Below are 15000 nucleotides of genomic sequence, written 5' to 3' on the forward strand. Positions count from 1 at the left end.
TTGTGCAGCCCATTTTCCAGGATTTTTCCCCTTTTTTTTCTTGTGTTGTACGGGATTCAGTTGTTACTCTTGCTGCTCATTTTCCTTTTTCCCCTCTTCCCATTCCTGTTTCCCCTTTTCCCGTTCCTTTTCCCTTTTCCCTTTCTCCTCTCCTTTTCCCTTTTTCCTTTCCTTTTCCCTTTTTCCTTTCCTTTTCCCTTTTCCTTTCCTTTTCCCTTTTCCCATTCCTTTTCCCTTTCCCCCTTCCCCCGTTCCCTTTTACTCCCCTTTTCCCCTTTTCCCTTTTCCCTTTTCCTCTCCTTTTCCCTTTCTCTCCCAGGCACTTGGCACAGCTGTCCGTTTTTTTTTCTCTTTTTTTTCTTTTTTTCTCTTTTTTTTATGCCTTTTCTCCCGTGTTTGGACAGCTCCTTCTGCGCCTCTTCATTCTCCTTCCTTTCATGTCTACTTTATGCCATGTGTTCTTTGATCCAGTGTATATATCTTTTTCTTTATTTTTTTCTCTCTCTCTGCGTTTTTATCTTTCTTTCTCTCCTTCCGTTTTTTTTTCTTTCTTTATTTATTTATTTTTTGCTCTTACTTTACCTTTTGTTTTTTTTTTTCTTTCTTTCTTTTTCTCCTCTTCTCTTTTTCGTTTTATTCCATATTCTCTCTCTCTCTCTCTCTCTCTCTCTCTCTCTCTCTCTCTCTCTCTCTCTCTCTCTCTCTCTCTCTCTCTCTCTCTCTTTCTTTCTCTTGCTCTCTCTCTATCTATCTATCTCTCTGTCTCTCTCTCGGTCTCCCTCTCCTATTCCTTCTTTCCCAAGTCTTCTTTCTCCCGTGGGTAACTTGGTATTACTCTTTGATGTCTTCCCTCCCTTTACTCGCTTTTCTTTTCTCTCTTTTTCATCTGTTCCTCCTTTCCGTAGCTCTCGCTTCTCCTCTGCCTCACTCACAACTTTTCTTCTCCCTCTGCCTTATCCACGGTTTTCCTTTTTATTTTTCCCATTGCTATTTTCTTCATCTGTTTTCCCTCATTTCCTCTTTTGCCCCCCCCCCCCCCTCCGCTTATTCCCTACTCATCCACACGCACACAAACACTAATGGTTACCTTTCTTAACCCCCATACCTTCCCGATCTCTTTCCCTCTCCTCTTCCCCTCTCTTCTTCCCCTCTCCTCTGTCCTCTCCTCCCTCCTCCCTCTCCACTCCGGCTCCCCTTTCCTCCCCTCTCTTCTCTTCTCTCTTCTCTTCTCTTTTCTCTTCTCCCCTTCCCCCGTCCCCTTTTCTCCCCTCCTATTCCCTCTCCCATCCCCTCCCATTCCCTGTCCCCTCCCGTCTCCTCCCAACCCCTCCCCTCCCCCTCTCATTCCCTCTCTTCTCCCCATCCCTCCCATCCCCTCCCCTCCCTTTCCCCTCCCTTCCCCTCCCTCCCTCCCCTCCCCTCCCCTCCCCTCCCCTCTGCGCGTGTGTGCTCCAGGACCCGGTGTTTAGGAGGGCGTATCGCGGCGCTCAGTGAGGGGATAACACGCGAACCCAGAGAAGGAGGACGAAGAGGAGGAAGAGAAAGAGGGGAGAACGCACGATGTAGGGAGAAAGGGAGAAAGAGGAAGGGAAGAGATGAAAGAAAAGTAAAAGAGAGAGAGAGAGGAACAAAGGGAAAGGGGAGGTGGTGGTTCGGCGTGAGGGGAGATGGTGTAGCAAAGGGTTGCGAGGGGATAAAGGGGTTAAGGGATGATAATGCGCGAGAGGGGAGAGTTAAAAGGTTGGAAGGGGAAGGAGATGAAGAGAGAGAGAGAGAGAGAGAGAGAGAGAGAGAGAGAGAGGGAGAGAGAGAGGAGTGAGTGAGGGAGTGAGTGAGTGTGTGAGTGGTGAGTGTGTGAGTGTGTGAGTGTGTGAGAGGGGATGTTGGAGGAGGAGATGAGAGATGGGGACAGAGAGAGGAAGAGAGTGAGAGAGAGAGAGAGAGAGTGAGAGAGAGAGAGAGAGAGAGAGAGAGAGAGAGAGAGAGAAGAAGAGAGAGAGAGAGAGAGAGAGAGAGAGAGAGAGAAAGGGAAAACGAAAAACAGATTCAAAGAAGAAAGACAATATGAGATGCAAAGACAGAAAATAAAACAACGACAACAGCGTAGGAAAAGCTAAAAGAGACAGAGAGAGGAAGAGAAAGGGAGAGAGCGGACTGCGTAAGAAGAGGAGATAAGGTAACTAATGGCTGAGAGGAAATGATGCATGGCCAGAAGGGAAAGGGAAGAGTGATAATTGAAAGGTGAGGGGAGATGAGGTTGAATAATGAGAAATTGGATACCTTTGTGGGGGAGGGGGAGGGGAGAGGGAGGAAGGCAAGATGGAATGGTGGAGGAGACGGAAAAGGAGTGGAGGAGATGATGGAAAAGGACTGAAAAATGTACGTGAAGAAAGACTAAATAATGTAGATGAAGAAGGAATTGGTACAGGCGGGGAGAGAGCAGAAGAAAGGGAGAGGAGTGGATGCATATGCAAGGATAGATTAAGATGACGATTGCGTATAAAGGGGAAAGTGATAATATGAAAAAGAGAGAAAGGAAAAAAAGAAAATCTCAATGAACAGTAACAAACAAATAAAGGTAAAAAAAATAGATAGAGGGGAGAGAAACGGTGAAAGAAGAAGGGGAAAGAGAGAGAGAGAGAGAGAGAGAGAGAGAGAGAGAGAGAGAGAGAGAGAGAGAGAGAGAGAGAGAGAGAGAGAGAGAGAGAGAGAGAAGGAAAAGTGCGAAGGCGCGAGGTCGGCGGCGGGCGCGCGGGCGAGCATTGGTAGGCGCCGCTGCCCGGGCGGAGGGTAGCGGGCCAGCGTGAAGTGAATAAATCATGTCGGGGGCAAAACCTATCGCGAAACGACAATGGAAAGGAAACACAAACGAAATGGAAGAGAATTGTCGCTCGTGCGAGACCGGCGTTGCGGACTGAATAATGACGCTGGCAGGAGAGGAACGTGATAAAGTTGAGAGGCCCGAGACATAAAGATAATGCGGCCCGGCCAATTTGCGAAGCATAAACAAGTGTCCACGTTCGTTTGGGGACCCGCGCCGGGTTTACGGCCGGACTCGCTGGGCAGCCGCGTTGGAGGGTACTTGGGTATGTGTGCGGGAGAGAGAGAGAGAGAGAGAGAGAGAGAGAGAGAGAGAGAGTATATGTGTGTGTGTGATATGCATGTGTGTGTGTGCTTACATTAGATTTTTTAGATATGCAAGTTATGAGCGACATATCTCTATATATTTATATCTGTCTCTTTATGTATCTTCGTTTATCTCTTTTATCAGTGTCCTCCCTCCCCACGCTCTCTTTAAATCCCTCCCCGTCAGTCTTTCTATCCACTATTCCACATCCACTCACTCTTTCCTTCTCTCTGCCTCTCTCTTTCTCCGGTATATTTCCCTCCTTCATTCGTTTTCTTCACGCCCGTTAGAATAGAGGGAGCAGAAGCCTTTGCAATTGGAAATAAAATAAGTTCGACCGAAAAAGGAAAAAGAAAAAATAAAACTCAGAAAAACAAATGTCGAAATGGAGAGAAAAAGGAAACAGCGACAACTAAAGTGACTCTAAAGCGAAAGAGAGAGAGAGAGAGAGAGAGAGAGAGAGAGAGAGAGAGAGAGAGAGGAAGAGTAGAATAGGAGGGAGATAGGGAGGGAAGAAGGGGAGAGGAGGAAGAGAAGAAGAAAGGGAAAGGAAAAGAAAGAAAAAAAGTAAGAGAGAATGATGATAATAAGCAAGGCGGACGGGAAAGGAAGGAGTGGGAGAAGCAAAGATAGAGACAGAAAATAAAAGAAGAACGACCGAAAAGGGGAAAGGAAAAGAGAAGCAAAAGAGGAGGCGAGAGAGATAATAGACTTAGAGGGAAGTGATAGCGTAGAAGAGAGGTGATAAAGATAGGGATAAGATACTTCTTTCTTGAAGGAGGGAAAGAAAGTACCAGGTGAGTATACAAACGAAGAGGAGAGAAAGAGAGAGAGGGAGAGGGAAAGAGGGAGAGAGAGAGAGAGAGAAAGAGCAAGTGAGTGAGTGAGTGAGTTAGAGAAGAGAAAGTGAATTAGAAATAGAAAAACGACTTAGCCCAACTTCTAAAAGCCAATTTTCTAAATACTACCATAGAGCCGTCTTTTCCTACACCAAAACCACCAGGAAAATACGCGTACTTAACTCTTCCACCCACTCCCTCCCTCCTCCCCCTCCCTCCCTCCCTCCCTCCCTCCCTCCCTCCCTCCCTCCCTCCTCTTTTTTCCCCCATCCCCCCTCCTCCCCTTCCCCTCTCCATTCAAAATCATGATGCGGAAACCATGTCGGAAACGCACCCCAATCTTACGAGACGATGCTGCAAAAGTCACACGAGGAAAGTAGCGAGGGCGCTCTGTTCCCCGCGCCGAGGTCCCCGCAGACTCGGAACAGGTGACGAACGAAGCAAAAGTGGCGGCGGAGGGACAGGTGCGTACCTGCGTTGACAAGGGGGGTGGGGTGGAGGGAAGGAGGGAGAGGGAGGACGGAGGGAAGGAGGGAGAGGGAATGGGAGGGAGGGAGGGAGAGAGAGGAGCGGAGGAAGGGATGGGGTGAGTTTTTAGAGAGGGAGGCTGGAGTTTTAAGGGGTTGAGAGAGGGAGGGAAGGGTGGAGGGGGTGGAGTTTTGAGGGAGAAGGGAAGAAGGAGAGGAAGAATGAAAGAGAGAGAGGAGGGTGATATGTTGGTGGAAGCGAAGGAGAGAGGAAGAGGAGAGGAGAGAGGTGATATCCTGGAGAGAGGGAGATAGGGAGAGAGAGAGAAAGAAAAGAGAGAGAAAGAGAAAGAGAAAGAGAGAGAGAGAGAGAGAGAGAGAAAAAGAGAGAGAGTAAAAGAGAGAGAAGAGGGGAGGGGGGGGGGGGCTTGAAAGCGGATGTAAGGGATTTAATTTTTTGTTTTCTTTATCATTCCTGCATTTCTTGTGAAGTGCGTGAGTACTTTGAAGATTTACCTTTATGAAGGGAAGTGCGCGGAGGGATGAAGCTGGTGTGGCATTTGATATTTTTTATAACAGTGTTTTTAGCAAGAAAAAAGAAGGTTAGGGTTTTATTTTACGCTTAGTTTTTATTTTTGTTTAAAAGCTCTTTAAAAAATAATTAAACGTGCATAAGTTTTATCTGTCTATCTATCTGAGTATCTGTCTATATCTGTATCTATCTATTTCTGTTTTATCTCTCTGTCTGTATCTAAATTCTTTTTTTATATGTATGAGAACACATATGCGCATACGCACACACACGCGCGCGCGCGCACACACACACACGACATAACCACACACACAACACACACTACACAACACACACACCACAACACACACGACACACACACTACACACACACACATAACTACATCACACATAACACTACAACATACATACACACACTACATACACAACATACTACACACCATCATACACACACATACATACATACACACACACAACACACACACATATCACATCAACACACACAACACACACCACACACACACACACACACACACACACACACACACACACACACACACACACACATACACACACACACACACACATACACACTCCGACTCCCCTTTTTTAAACAATTACCCTAACTTTTTCCGAGGTAGGTGTTTACACAGTGGTTTTCTCGGTGACGAGACAACAGAACAGAGCTAACGCGTGATCGGTGATCCGTGTAAATGACGATCACGCCCTCCAGGGAAGCGGGAGGGGAACACGGGCCAGGCGGCAGGGCGGCAGGGGAGGCCTCTGAGAAGGGGCAGGGAGAAGGGTGAGCTTCCCCTGCCAGCGCTACGCGAGGGTAAACAATGGTTAGCACCAAAGCGTCCGCTTACACCTGTTTAAAGTTGCGCTTTGTCTGTCTGTCTCTCTGTCTGTCCCTCTCTCTCTTGATCTCTTTCTCTTTCCCTCTGTCCTTTCCCATCCATTCTCCTCTCCCCTCTTCTCTCCTCTCCCCTCTTCTCTCCTCTTTCTCTTTTCTCTTCTCTCCACTCATGTCTCTACTCTCTCATCTCTTCTCTCCATTCCACTTTCCTCTCTACTCTCTCGGTTCTCTCCTCTCTCCACTCTCCTCTCTTCGATTTCCTCTCTCCTCTCTTCGATCTCCTCTCTCTTCCCTCCTCTCTTCCCTCCCTACAACCTCCCTTTTTCCTCTCCCCTCATCTCTTCCAATTCCCTTTTCTTTCCTTTCGTCTCCCTCTTTTTTTTTCCTCCTCTTCTCCTCCCTCTTTTTTCCCCCCTCTTCTCCTCCCTCCTCTCTTTTTCTCTCCTCTCTCCTTCTCTCGGCCGCCGCTCTCTCTCACCTCCCCTCTCACCTCTCCACACCCCATTATGCTGTCTCCCCATGGTCTCGCAGGTGCATCTGACATCCAGTTAAATCTTTCATTTTTGATGTTCAGTGATGGGTCGGCTGGTGATGCTCCGCCTCTGGGAGGAGGGGTCTTGTATTTTTCAAGTGGGGGGGGAGGGAGGGAAAGGAGGGAAGGGAGGTGTGATGTAAGGTTTGAGGGAAGGAGGGAGGGAGGGAAGGGAGGTGTGATGTAAGGTTTGAGGGAAGGAGGGAGGGAGGGAAGGAGGGAAGGGAGGTGTGATGTAAGGTTTGAGGGAAGGAGGGAGGGAGGGAAAGGGAGGAGTGAAGCAATATTTGAGGGAGGGAAGGAAGGAGGGAGGGAGGGGAGGTGTTAAGCAGGGCGTGATGGAAGGAGGGAGGGAGGGAGGGAGGGGTAAGGAAGTGTGAAACAGGGCGAGATGGGAGAGGGTGCGTGGGGGGGCAGGGAGGAGGGGGGGTAAGGGTAGCCTGTGAAATGGTCGGAAGATTCTGGCAGGGGACGAGCCACGGGGGGGGGGGGGGGGGTGCTGGCGGTGGAGGTTCGTCTAGAAGGGGAAGTGGGGAGGAAGAGAAAAGAAGTTAAAAAGGAGAATGTGCAAATAGTCGGGAAGAGAGTGAAAAAGAAAGATAGAGAGAATATATATGGACGAACTGGTACATAGAGTGAAAGGAGGAGAGAAAAGGAGAGAAGTAAAGTAGGAGAAAGAAAGATAAGAGTAGAAAGATTACAGAGAAGAAACAGACGAAAAGGTACCCAGAATGAAAGGGAAAAAAAAGAAAGGCGACAGAAAAAAGAGACGTAAGAACAAGCATGAAAAGTCACAAAACAATGAAAGAAAGAAAGAGAAAAAAAAAGCAGGAAAATCGCAAAAAACAAACAAAAAAGAAAGAAATTAAAGGGGAAAGTCACACAACAGAAAAAAAAAAGAAAGAACGAAAGAAAGCAACAAAAGAACGACATCAGACAAAAAAAAAAAAAAAAAAAAAAAAAACTTTCAGAGCTCCCGAAGAAAGGGCGGCACTTCAGCCTTTGTCTCGCGCTGATTCGCAAGGCGGCGCGGAAATCACCGGAGTTGATCTCGCTACTTCGGCGTTCGGAGGGAGCGGAGGTGAGGCGAGAGGCAAGAGGCGGGGTCCCGGGGGTCGGCGCCCGATTAACGAAGCAGGAGATTAAAGCTTTTGAAGGCTTAAAAATGGTAAAAAAAATATTCATTCGTGGGGAGGGGGAGGAAGAGGAGGGAGGAGGAAGAGGAGAGGGGAGGGAAGGAGAGGAGAAGAGAAGAGGAGAGGAGAGGGAGGAGGAGGAGTATGAGGAGGGGCGCTGGAGGGTGGAAAGCCAAGGCGAAACTTGAAAGATGGGGAGGAGAGCAAACGAAAAAAGAAGAGGGGAAAAAATAGATAAGGAGCGTAAAAAATTGATGAAAGTGGACACGAGCTAGGCATGAGATAAGAGCACCAGGTGGGCGGTGCAGTCTACAGCTTACCTGGCGTCCGCAAGTGATTTATGATTGAACGTAGAACGTGGTCGGTTGGGCTGTGGGTACAAGGCGAGGGAGGAGGGAGGAGGGGAAGGGGAAAGGAGGGGAGGGAGGAGGAGATGAAGGTGGAGAAGGAGGAGAATCGAGGGGAAGAGATGTGTGTGTGTGGGGGGGGTATGTGTGTATGTTGTGTGTGGTGTGTGTGTGTGGTGTGTGTGTGTGTGTGATGAAGGGGTGTGTATTTGGATACATATATGCTCGCTTTTATGTTCCCCCTCCCCCCCTTCTCTCTCTCTCTCCTCTCTCTCTCTCTTCTCTCTCTTCTCTCTCTCTCTATCTCTCTTCTCTCTCTCTCTCTCTCTTCTCTCTCTCTCTCTCTCCTCCTCTCTCTCTCACTCTCTCTCTCTCTCTCTCTCTCTCTCTCTCCCTCCTCCCTCCCCTCCCCCCCCTCCCCCTCCCCTCTCCCTCCCTCCCTCCCTCCCTCTCCCTCTCTCCCTCTCTCTCCTTTCTCCGACTGTGCACCTGTGAGCAGCGGTATTCGCGGCGTTCCTTTGTGCAGGCGCCGTTGCAGGTGTCCACTTTTGCCTTGTTCATCATGTGTCCCCCAGACGGTTTTAACGTTTAGTATAATTGACCAATTATCGCCTTGTAGCTTTCTCTTTGAGGTAATTACATCAGTAATTGACCTGATCGACCGGCCAGGTGCTGGAGGATAGCGTACTCGCTCAGCGCATGCATCGGATTATCGTCCGTCTGGCCCCCGGCGTTAAGGGCGATTATCATTGATGGGGATTTGAAATTGAACGTTTAAGGGAGACAAATCATGTTGTAGATGACCGTGGAAATGGGTTTTGTATTGTGTTGCGCAATTGAAGAAAACAAACTGGAAAAATGGAGGATGACTTATCTTTTTTTGCGAAGGAGTGCCAGTAACAACGGTAAATATTTTTCTTTCCTTTTCTCTTCTTCGATACAGTAAATAACATCACGCGAGCACGAAAAAAAAAATAGTTTGAGAAAGCGAAAGTGTTCTGATCTCGCTCCGGTTCCCATCGTTGCTCAATGGCCGCTGATAGTAATGACGCAAGAGTTCAGAACGAAGAGGGAATTGCAGGATAAGGAGATGAGAGTGGGGAGGCGAGCAACGGTAATAGCGGTGGTCGTAGTTGCATTGGTAGTAATGGTGGGGGTGGTAGAGTTAGTGATGTTGGTAGCAGTCGTTGTTAGTAGTTGTAGTTGTTGTTGTAGTGGTAGTAGTAGTAGTTGTTGTGGTGGTAGTAGTAGTAGTAGTTGTTGTTGTTGTTGTAGTAGCAGTAGTAGTAGTAGTAGTAGTCGTAGTAGTAATAGTATTGGTTGTTGCAGTTGAGTAGTTGTAGTAGCAGAACAGCAGTTGTAGTAGTAATAGTAATAGTAGTAGTAGTAGTAGTGACAGGAGCAGCAACAGCAGTAGTAGTAGTAGTAGTAGCAGTAGTAGTAGTAGTAGTAGTAGCAGTAGCAGTAGTAGTAATAGAGTAGTAGTAGTAGTGTAGTAATAGGGGTGATGGTGGTATGGGTAGTGATACTAGTAACAACTTTAGTTATAAATAATAGTAGTTGTAACAACAGTAATAGTGGTAGGGACGGTGTTGATGTTTTAGACGCAGCAACAGCAATAGTAAAAATAGTAGTAGCAATAGTAGAAAGGGGAGAAAGAATAAAAGTAGCAGTATTAGTAGTAAAAGTGATAGTTGTCGTACTGGTAGCAGTAGCAGCAGAAGTAATATAAGTAGCAGTACCGGCAGTACTAGTAATAGAATTACCAGTGGTGGTTCTAGTATTAGCAGCGGTAGAACTAGCAACAGCAGCAGCAGCAACAGTAGCAGCAACAGTAGCCGTAGCAGGGAGCAAAGATCCGTCATCAATTTTCGTATTAGTTGGCCATTTTCTTATTTTCTTCCCGGGTTCACTCTCGGATGTTTGAATTATGATTCCGACCGCGATGACCTGTGAAGCGGAAACAGGGCGGGCGAAAGGGGGCGCCGCCTTCCCTCGCGCTTGACGCCGTGCCGACACAAACACCAAATGTCTTTCTGTTCACAGGAAAAGGGGGGAAAGAGGGGGGGGGGATTGAAAAATAGTATCGTTCTACTTCTGGAGCGAAAAGGAGGCGATTTTCATCTTTTGTTCATTCCTCTCTCTCCTCATTTTTTTCCATCTCCCCTTCTATCCCTCTTATGGGGGGAGGGGGTGGATGGAAGTGAAAGAAAGAGAAGAGTGACGATGTTAGATGATTTAATTAAATGCTGCTCCTCCCCCTTCCCCCCACACCCTCCCCTTCCCCTCCCCATTCCACACTCCCCCTCTCCCTCTTCCTTTTTCCCTCTCCACCTTACCCCCTCACCCTACCTTTCCCCCCACCCCCTTACTCCCTCTTTCCCTCTCCCCTTTTCCCCCTTCCCCCTCCCCCTTTCCCCCTCCCCTTTCACCCTCCCCCCCCCATAAGTCCGATGATGCAACGGTGCAGTGGCTGTGTATAGGCGGCAGTCGGCGAGAGGAATCCCATGGAGCCCGGGGTTCTGAAACTCTAATGTAGCACAGGAAGAAGCGCACCGTGTTTTACGAGGCTCCCGTTCGTAGGTGGAGGTTATTCCTGCAACTCACCGGAGAAGGGGGCGGTTATGGGGGAGGGGAAGGGGGAGGGAGAGGAGGGAGGCGATAGGGCTGTTGGTGGGGGCGGGAGGGAGAGGAGGGTGGGTTGGTGGGAGGGAGGAAGAGGGGAGAGGAGTTTGGGGCGGGAGGGAGGGAGGGAGAGGAGGAGGAGGAGGAGGAGGAGGAGGAGGAGGAGGAGGAGGAGGAGGAGGAGGAGGAGGAGGGGGGGGAAGTAGGACGGTTAGGGGGGGGGGGGGGGGGGACGGTAAGGCGGGTGAGAGGGAGGGAGGAAGAGGAGGGAGGAGAAGTGGGGATGGAAGTTAGAGAGAGGAAGAGGAGGAGGAGGGAGGAGGGAGAAGGGGTGAGGGGGATAGAGGGAGAGGGGGGAGGAGTAGGAGTAGGAGGGGAGGAAGGGCGAGTTGCAGGAAGTCTTCTGAAGGGAAGGGAGAGGAAGGGATGCTGCTTCTGTGAAACTGATGGAAAATCCAATATGCGAGGATGATTTTGGGGAGATCCTGGGATGCGTCAAAGCATGGAATGGTGACGTGGGGAGGAGAGAGAAGGCACTGTGAACACGGACGAAAAATACAGGTTCTTTCTCTACTTCTGTTTTCTTTCTCTCTAATCCTCACTCCCATTACCACCTCCACTCCCACACTTACTCCCACTGCCACACTTACTCCCCTCCTCCCCCCACTCACACACTTACTCCCCACCTCCTCCCACTCCCACTCCCACACTTACCCTCTGCCTACTCCTACTCCCATTCTCACTTCTTTTCCCCATTTCAACCTGTACTCCCACCCCCCACGCCCACACCTCTTCGCACTCCCACACCCACAAAACCGCCAAGCATTACGAAGAGACACCGCGTCACCTCGCCGATCGCCGCGTTGCCGCCGCGAGGCCGAAAATGACGAGAGCCATCGAAAGGTCATTAGAAGCTCACCCACTCTATACCACGTTTACCAAGGCAAAACGCGGAGCCGCCGTGTAACTCTCCGCCAGAAAGCTCGGCTCATAAACAAGGCTCCCCCTCCTGATAAAGGCATTTCCATCTTCGGTCATTATCCTTCTTGTGATATTCGTGCGATAATTATCCTCATCCTCCTCTTGTCTTCTTCCTCGTCCTCGCTTGTTCCTCCTGCTCTTCCTTTCTCGTTAATCTACCTCTTCTTGTTATTCTTCTTTATCTTCTCCTTATCTATCTTCTCCCCTTCATTTTCTTCTTCCTCCTTCTCTTCTTTCTCCTCCTCTTCTGCTCTTTCTCCTTCTGGTCTTCCTCCGTCTCCTCTTCATCTTCCTCCTCCTCCCTCTTGTCCTCCATTTTCTCCTACTCTTCCTCCCCCTCCTCCTCCTCCTCCTCCTCCCCCTCCTCCTCCTCCTCCTCCTCCTCCTCCTCCTCCTCCTCCTCCTCCTCCTCCTCCTCTCCACCTCCACCTCCCCCTGCTTCTCCTCCTCATCTTCTCTTCCATTCAGCACTTCGTCTCACAATTTAGACCAGCTTCCCTCATCTTCCCGGGAATAAATCACTCGGGCTTGGCCATTACCTACACTTAACGCTTGTTAGTATTTTACGCCTCGGAGATCGTCTGCCAGGGGTGTAGGGTGTGTGTTCGAGGGTGGGTTCGATGCTCTAAGGGTGGGGGCTCGGGAGGTTCAGAAAGGGTGTGTGTGTATGTGAAGGTTCAGAGGGTGGGTTCGTAAGCCTCGCTGTAGGTTCAGAAGCTTGTATTTACTTCGGGAGGGATGTGGATTCAGAGTGACGGTGAAGGGAGGGCGAAGCGAGGGTGAGGCGAGAGTGAGGTGAGGATGAAGCGAGGATGAGGGAAGGATGAATCGAAGCTGAAGAAAGGATAAAGCGAGAGTGAGGCGAGGATGAAACGGGGGGGGGGGAAGTCGAGGGAGAAGCGAGAGTGAAACTGGTGATGTGTAAAGGTTGTTGGTTACAGGGAGTAGGGTGAAGGGTGCAAAAGGCAGGGTCGCGTGACACGGAGACACAACGTCAAGAGAATAAAACTCTTGGACCCTTGTTCTTCGTTTATGGCTTTTAGGTCGAAGCCTTTCCAGCGGGGCATGGCAAGGGAGGCGCGCTCACATTTTTGTTCTCTCTGAAGTAGACTTTTTTGGTCGAACGAAATAATCAGGCGGACATCGGCGGCGCACGCACATGAGTCTGCCCACCCCATCCCTCCCCCTTCCCCCTCCCGCAGTCTGATATCATGTGGCCCCTCGCCCCTCCCTCTTTCACCCATGCCCCTCGCCCCTTCCTCTTCCCCGTTCCCCACTCCTCTTCCTCGCCCCCTCTCCCCATGCCCCTTATATCGCTTGCGCGTCGCCCCAACCTCTTTTACCCTACCCCTTACTCCGCCTCCTTTTACCTTACCCCTTGCCCCGCCCCATTTTAGCCTACCCCTTGCCCCGCCCCCTTTTACCCTACCCCTTGCCCCGCCCATTTTAGCATACCCCTTGCCCCGCCCCCTTTTAGCCTACCCCTTGCCCCGGCCCCTCTTATCCTACCCCTCGCCCCGCCCCCTTTTCCCCCTACCCCCTCGTTCCACCCCCTTTTCCCCCTACCCCCTCGTTCCACCCCCTTTTCCCCTACCGCCCCTGCCCCCCTCCCCGGAACATTTACGTACGCAGCAGCGGCAGCAGGAGTCGCCCGAAATAAGGCCTGTTATCCATCATCACTAAGGCAGACGAAACAAAAGGCGTTCGCCATGCGTCGGGCGCTCGGCATCCGCGGGAACATCTCGCGCCGCACAATTCCAGTCGAACCTTCTTCTTCTCCTCCCTTTTTGGGTCCCTAACTCGTCCTACCGAGGCCTAATTTATGGGTCCTGATCATGAAAATTGTTCTTGAGACTCAACCATGTTAGTGTATAATTTTGGAGCCCAATTGGGTGTGCGTAATTTCGGCGGCAAACTTGAATATGGCGACATTTCCCAGTTCGGCCTCTCAAGTAGTTGGCCAAGTGCCAGGAAAGTTGTTTTAAATCTCTCCTCTTTATTTTCTCTCCTCCTTTCTCTCCCTCCTCTTACTTCTTGTTTATCTCTCTCCTCCTCCCTTCCTCCCTCTCTCCCCTCCCTCCCTCCCTCCCTCCTTCCCTCCCATGCCTTTCCCTCGCTGTCTTCTTGTTCCATTCTTTGTCGCATTTCTTCGATTCTCTCTCTCTCTCTCTCTCTCTCTCTCTCTCTCTCTCTCTCTCTCTCTCTCTCTCTCTCTCTCTCTCTCTCTCTCTCTCTCTCTCTCTCTCTCTCTCTCTCTCTGTATATGTATATGTATGCATGTGTGTGTGTGTGTGTGTGTGTGTGTGTGTGTGTGTGTGTGTGTGTGTGTGTGTGTGTGTGTGTGTGTATTTGTGTGTGTACACACACAAATACACACACACACACAGACATATATACATAACATATACATATACATATACATATACATATACATATACATATACATATACATATACATACATACATACATACATACATACATACACATACATAAAATAACATACATACACACACACAACAACAACAACAACACACACACACACACACACACACACACACACACACACACACACACACACACACACACACACACACACACACACACACACACATATATATATATACACAAATATATTGTATTGACCTCAAAGGCGTTTTTTCTTGCGAGTTGGCCTTTGTATCCTTCTACTCTCACTCCCGTTATTCGCCTTCCGACATAATGATTGTATTATATTTTAGTACTATAGATTATCCGTCATGCAAATTGCAGTGCTGTTTGCGGTAAGGTGACATACGGCAGTTATTTATCTCCATTTTGCAATTATAGTTTGGCGTTACTGTTCATAATCATCCCTATGTATAGTTTCATTAAGGCTCCTTTTTTTACTTCCGCTTATAATTTGGGGAGAGTATACCACTGTCTTCTCACACGTAACCGAAGATATGCTAATCTACAGCCTCTTTACCTCCGTCCCCATATTGCTTTGCGCCGCGATCTGCATATATATGTACTCCACATTTAGTCTCTTATTCGATCTCCTTTTTCATCCACTTTTAAGTAACCGTCTTTTCCTCCACTTAGAAGTCGCCGTCGTGTTTTCCTCCACATATATTCCACATTTAGCTTCGTATCCGGCCTTCTTTTTCTGCCACATTCAGCGTCGCCGCCCGTTCTTTCCTCCCACATTTAAATTCGATTTTTGTCTTTTCTTCCACATCCGGAGGCGCTGTCCGTATTTTCCTCCACATCCGAAGGCGCTGTCCACATTTCTCTCCGTCGTCCCACATTCGTCACCATATAAAGTTGCCATCCATATTTTCCTCCCACATCCGAAGATGATTTCTATCTTTTCCTCCACATCCAACGTCACCGTCCGCATTTCCCTGCACATTCGAAGACGTCTGTAGGATCCTCCTCCCCCCACCCGGCCGGGGAGTCCGCGAGTCCTTTAGTACCATCTCGGGGTCTCGCGACGCCCTCCCGACGACACGAAGGGCAGGACGTGTCTGGGCGGAAAGAGCAACACAGCCGGAGAAGGGAGGGAGGGGGAAGGAA

General features: G+C 49.3%; 2 protein-coding genes across 2 annotated transcripts in view; both read left to right on the forward strand.

The window, feature by feature from the left end:
* The window catches only part of LOC119578780 (nucleolysin TIA-1-like), a 151210-nt gene that overhangs the window by 31826 nt on the left and 104384 nt on the right, over positions 1 to 15000 (forward strand). The window lies entirely within an intron of this gene.
* The window catches only part of LOC119578473, a 14365-nt gene continuing 3682 nt past the window's right edge, over positions 4318 to 15000 (forward strand). The window contains exons 1-3 of the mRNA XM_037926049.1: positions 4318 to 4394; positions 9548 to 9711; positions 13313 to 13419. Of these exons, the coding sequence (XP_037781977.1) occupies positions 4318 to 4394; positions 9548 to 9711; positions 13313 to 13419 (348 nt within the window). The remainder of the gene's footprint in view (positions 4395 to 9547; positions 9712 to 13312; positions 13420 to 15000) is intronic.

This window comes from Penaeus monodon, chromosome 11, assembly GCF_015228065.2.
Source record: "Penaeus monodon isolate SGIC_2016 chromosome 11, NSTDA_Pmon_1, whole genome shotgun sequence".
In the NCBI taxonomy this organism is placed as follows: Eukaryota; Metazoa; Arthropoda; class Malacostraca; order Decapoda; family Penaeidae; genus Penaeus; species Penaeus monodon.